Genomic DNA, 4,854 nt, shown 5'->3' on the forward strand with positions numbered 1-4,854 from the left:
ATAAATTACATGAAAATTTGAATAATACAAATACATAAAAAATAAATTGACATTTTGCTATCAGTCATGAAGCCGTGAAAATATATAAAATTTTAGTCAGGAAATAATATGCAGAATTTGTCAAAAATATGCAAAGATTAATGTTTTTTTAAATTTTTTTATTGTACATGTTATTAATGTTCATTATCCAGGATTAAATTTTGCCCGATCGATTACATCGACTCTCGACTGGTTGGGTCTGWCTCATGGAAAAACCAGAACAGGCGGAAGACACGTGCGGGTACTGAACTTTGCTGTTATGTCTGTTTTTAGACGGCAATAAATAAGTTAAATAAAAAAAGTGAGTATCTATTCACGCAGTTGACGAGTATCGAGAGAAGTTTTATATTTATCTCTTAAAGGAAGCTAGTGGTGAGCGAGTGAGCTGAAATACTGACTCTTACAGATGTAGCTTTCCTTTTCATACAAAATATATTCGTGGCCATTCACGTTTATGTTTACTTAATAAATGTCTTACAAGATTCTCTGATGATTTTAGCAGAGCGTCAGTTTTTTGCACTTTATTTTCATATCCTTTCGCTTCTTAGTGACTTGTCTGTGTTGTGCCTGCTGCAGCCATGGCTGCGTTATACTCAGGTATCCACCTGAAGCTGAAGAGTCCACAGACTCCGTGGGAGGACAGGCTGAAGCTGGCCCGGTTTGCGTGGACCTCCTCCCAGTGTCTGCTGCCCAACAAAGAGCAGGTATGAACACATGAATGTTCAMAGGGTTGCTGTGGGACACAATTCAATCAGTCACAATCAGCAAATTAGAATATAATAATGAAAAATTTCTGGATAAAAAAATGTCAGTAGTTTTATGTAAACATACATAAATCTGGATTGTTTCAATGTAATGAATATTTATTGTTCCCAGTGTCTCACTTACTGATACATTTTATTTTTTTTAATTTAAATGTAATAAAATTGTGGATTTTTTTGTTGTTAAATTAGTGTGTTGTTCTTGGATCAGTCAGGTGTATATAATGTGTAAGAGAGAGGCATTTCAAAACATAAAATTATGTTATATTTTAGTCTATCTTGTCTCTGGTGTAGAATTTAGGATACAACCACAAAATTATTAATAACAATAATAAATGTAATAATGAAAATAAACACTTTTTAGATAATCTGGATTGTTTTTAAAAAAAGTTTAAAAACCTACCTTGAAAATGTTTGAATTTAAACTGTGGGAAAAGCATATGAACCCTGATTAAACTCTAATTTCTGAATATTCATATGTATGAACATAGTATGTATGCTCCAGGATGTAGCTTTAGCTTAGATCATAAGCTAACTAGCTTTAGCATTCACAGCATTCTCATGTTTTCTCATGTTTCTTCATCTGGACTTGCTTTGCATGCAGGTTTTGTTGGACTGGTGCACCCACGCCCTGACAATCTGGCACAGTAAGAAGGTGGAGCTCTCCCAGGACGTCCTGGACGGCTTGTGGTGCTACCTGGACGAAGTAGTTCACAGCAGGAAGCTACATTCCTTCATCAAGGAGGGGAAGACAGTAACTCTGAGGCTCAACATGGCGCAGGTGGGCAAGCCGTTCAGTTCAAACACCAGCTGCATTTTCTCTCAGCATTTAGCAATTTACATCTGAATATTGATGCATTAGAGCATCAAAACTTTTATAAATATGTTTTATATATATAATATATATATATATATACACACACATTCACTTTAACCATGTTGTGACTGTTTATGAGACAGATAATCTGTGAAAAGATCGATCATCTTCACCTCCTCCCTGAGCTTCTATAGCTGTGTGAAGAAATGCAGCGTTCCTGCACAAAAACAACCAACCAGAGCCAGGAGGAGGGTTTTAGTGCTGCTAATCAAGCTCATACATGTGCTGCTAAATGTGCTAATGGCGGAGAAACGACTCATTGTTACAGGAAAACAGTTTATTCGCCTTTATCAGTGGCTATCTAGCTTTAGCATTCCCACCATTCTCCGTTACTTGCAGAGAACGTTGTGGCACATGGACATGATTGACAGCGCTAGGACCCGCCTCCTGGCTCTGATTGGTTCAATCAATCAATCAATCAAATTTTATTTGTATAGCACATTTCAGCAGCAAGGAATTTCAAAGTGCTTTACATAATTAAAATAAAAATAAAAACAGAGAAAGAAAAAGAGATTTAGAAAAAGATTTAAAAAGATATATAAAAAAAATTATTAAAAATAAAGATAAAAACATTAAAAACATCGATCCACATGAGGACTTGCCCTTATGGGGTCTCCTCGAACAGAGTTTTAGCAGAGCAACATCATACAAGGATTCTCAAACCTAAGACATTAAAACCCGCAATTTAGCCATAAGCAACTCTAAACAGGTGAGTTTTAAGTTGAGATTTAAAAGCACCCAGTGTTTCAGCTGTTTTACAGTTTTCTGGAAGTTTGTTCCAAATCTGTGGTGCATAGAAACTGAATGCTGCTTCTCCTTGTCTGGTTCTGGGGATGCAGAGCAGACCAGAACCAGAAGATCTGAGGGGTCTAGACGGTTGGTACAACAATAACAGATCTTTAATGTATTGTGGTGCTAAACCGTTTAGTGATTTATAAACTAACAACAGTATTTTAACGTCTATTCTCTGAGCTACAGGGAGCCAGTGTAGGGACTTTAAAACTGGTGTTATGTGCTCTATCTTCCTGGTTTTAGTGAGAACCCGAGCAGCAGTGTTCTGGATCAACTGCAGCTGTTTGATTGATTTATTAGTCAGACCTGTGAAGACGCAGTTGAAGTAATCAATGCGGCTAAAGATAAACGCCTGGATGAATTTTTATAGATCGTGCTGAGACATCAGTCCTCTAATCCTGGAGATGTTCTTCAGGTGATAGAAGGCTGACTTTGTGACCGTCTTAATGTGGCTCTGAAGGTTCAGGTCAGAGTCCATCACTACTCCCAGGTTTCGGGCCTGATCGCTGGTTTTTAGTTGTAATAACTGAAGCTGTGCATTGATTCTGGTTCGCTCCTCTTTAGGTCCAAAGATAATAACTTCAGTTTTGTTTCTGTTCAGCTGGAGAAAGTTTTGGCACATCCACACATTGATCTGTTCTAAGCATCTATTCAGTGATTGGATGGGTTCAGAGTAACCTGGTGACATCGTGATGTAGAGCTGTGTATCATCTGCATAGTTATGGTAGCTAATCCTATTCCCTGGTTTATTTCTAGTTAGCACTGGGAGAAGGCAGAGGAGCTCGATTATTATAATTTTTTTTTCACAGATTATCATGACATAGTTATATTTTCAACAAATATGTAAAAGTATATATATTTTATAGAGGTCACATACTGCAGCTTTAATACCTAGTTTTTCTCTGTTTCCTTCAGCTTCTGCTCGACCTCCTGCAGGACTGCACACATGGCCGCCCGCCCGTGTCTCTGCCCACCGTACTGAGCGTGTGTCGGGGGATTCTGTCCTCTTCTGCCCTCTCATCTGTATTTACCACAAAGTATGAGCTGATGGTCAGCCTGCTGGCCAGGTCCTGCATGTTGGCCTGCCATGAGATTCAGACGCAGTCGCCCACAGAACAACAGAAAGATGCTGAAACTGAGCATCTACAGGTGGAGCCTGACACCAATCTGATGATCTCTGATGAGTCTAAGAAAGACAAACCCTCTTCTAATCTGTTTGAAGTCTTGCTTCAGGTGCTGGTTTGTTATTTATCAGTGCAGCAACAACAAGCCAACTTGAACAGAGTCTTCACTCTGGTCACCAACCAGCTGGTCCAACCTTTAGTTTTGCTCAGGTTCTTGCTGACTTCTCAGGATTTTGCTCCTTACACACACCTTCATGTCCGGCAGCAGCTGCGCAAAGATATCCGCCTCAAGATTGACTCCATCCTCCAGTTGGCTCTGTTCCCCTCCGAGCAAATGGCGTCCTACAAGGCAGAGCTCCTTCCGGCCAAAGAGGATTCTGGGAAACGTGGTTCAGGTTGGACGAAGGGCCCTCCTAAGCCTGTCGGCGCTTTGCTTTCCCACCTGGACGCTCAGGATTACTGCGAGCCGACTCTGCGCTACTCAGTGAAGTCCGACGCCTCGTCTCTGATGTTCAGGTTCTTTCTGGAAAGCTACGGGAAGGGAAAAGGAGAAAGCGACGAGGAGCGGAGGATGTTGTGTTTCTACTTTTTAGCGAGGCTGGTCCCAATGTTAGATCTTCAGCTTCATGGAGGCTCCGCTGAGCAGAAATGTCCTCCAGGTTCCCCACAAAGCTGGAGCCGGGCCCTGCAGGCTGCCGAGTCGCTGCTGAGCCAGGCGCTGGCTGCAGACATCTACAACATAGCTGCAGACAGGATACGGCACGGGGAAGTCCAGTTCAGGTTCTACAGAACCGTGGCCCAAACACTCCTGAACGAAGCTAAGCCGAGGTAACGTCTCATTTTAATGGCTTTTTCATTTATTTGTAATACAGGTGTACGGCTCCAACTAACAATTATTTTAGTGATTGATTAATTTATCGCCTATTCTGACGACTAATCGAAAAATTAAGTTAACCACTTAATCCAGGGATGTCCATAGTGTGGCATGGGGGCCATTTGCGGACCTGTGGATGGTTTTGTCTGGCCCCGGGAGAAATATTTTACAGAAAAATAAAATGTTTTCAAACAATTTTTTAGGTACAAGAGAAAATAGTTTTTTAATTGACAATGTTTCTGTTTTCATTGGTTACACTTAGGTTTGTCACGATAAGTTTTACTGGCCGATAAATTGTCCGTGAAGTTATTGTGATGAACGATAATATTGCTGTTTTGAGACAATTTTCAAGTAATATAATAGTAAAGGCATATAAGTTCAAGAACA

At 40.3% G+C, this 4,854-nt stretch overlaps 1 protein-coding gene across 5 annotated transcripts in view; it reads left to right on the top strand.

The window, feature by feature from the left end:
• Window positions 1-4,854, top strand: part of urb2 (URB2 ribosome biogenesis homolog) — a 32,210-nt gene that overhangs the window by 983 nt on the left and 26,373 nt on the right. For 2 of the 5 annotated variants that reach the window (XM_017304141.1, XM_017304142.1), the window contains exons 1-4: window positions 192-280; window positions 616-743; window positions 1,405-1,581; window positions 3,385-4,421. In XM_017304141.1, the coding sequence (XP_017159630.1) occupies window positions 618-743; window positions 1,405-1,581; window positions 3,385-4,421 (1,340 nt within the window). In that variant the 5' untranslated portion in view covers window positions 192-280; window positions 616-617. Of the gene's footprint in view, window positions 1-191; window positions 341-388; window positions 412-615; window positions 744-1,404; window positions 1,582-3,384; window positions 4,422-4,854 lie in introns of those variants that run through there. The other 3 variants (XM_008405800.2, XM_008405802.2, XM_008405801.2) reach the window with 3 other exon arrangements.

This window comes from Poecilia reticulata, linkage group LG3, assembly GCF_000633615.1.
Source record: "Poecilia reticulata strain Guanapo linkage group LG3, Guppy_female_1.0+MT, whole genome shotgun sequence".
NCBI lineage: Eukaryota > Metazoa > Chordata > Actinopteri > Cyprinodontiformes > Poeciliidae > Poecilia > Poecilia reticulata.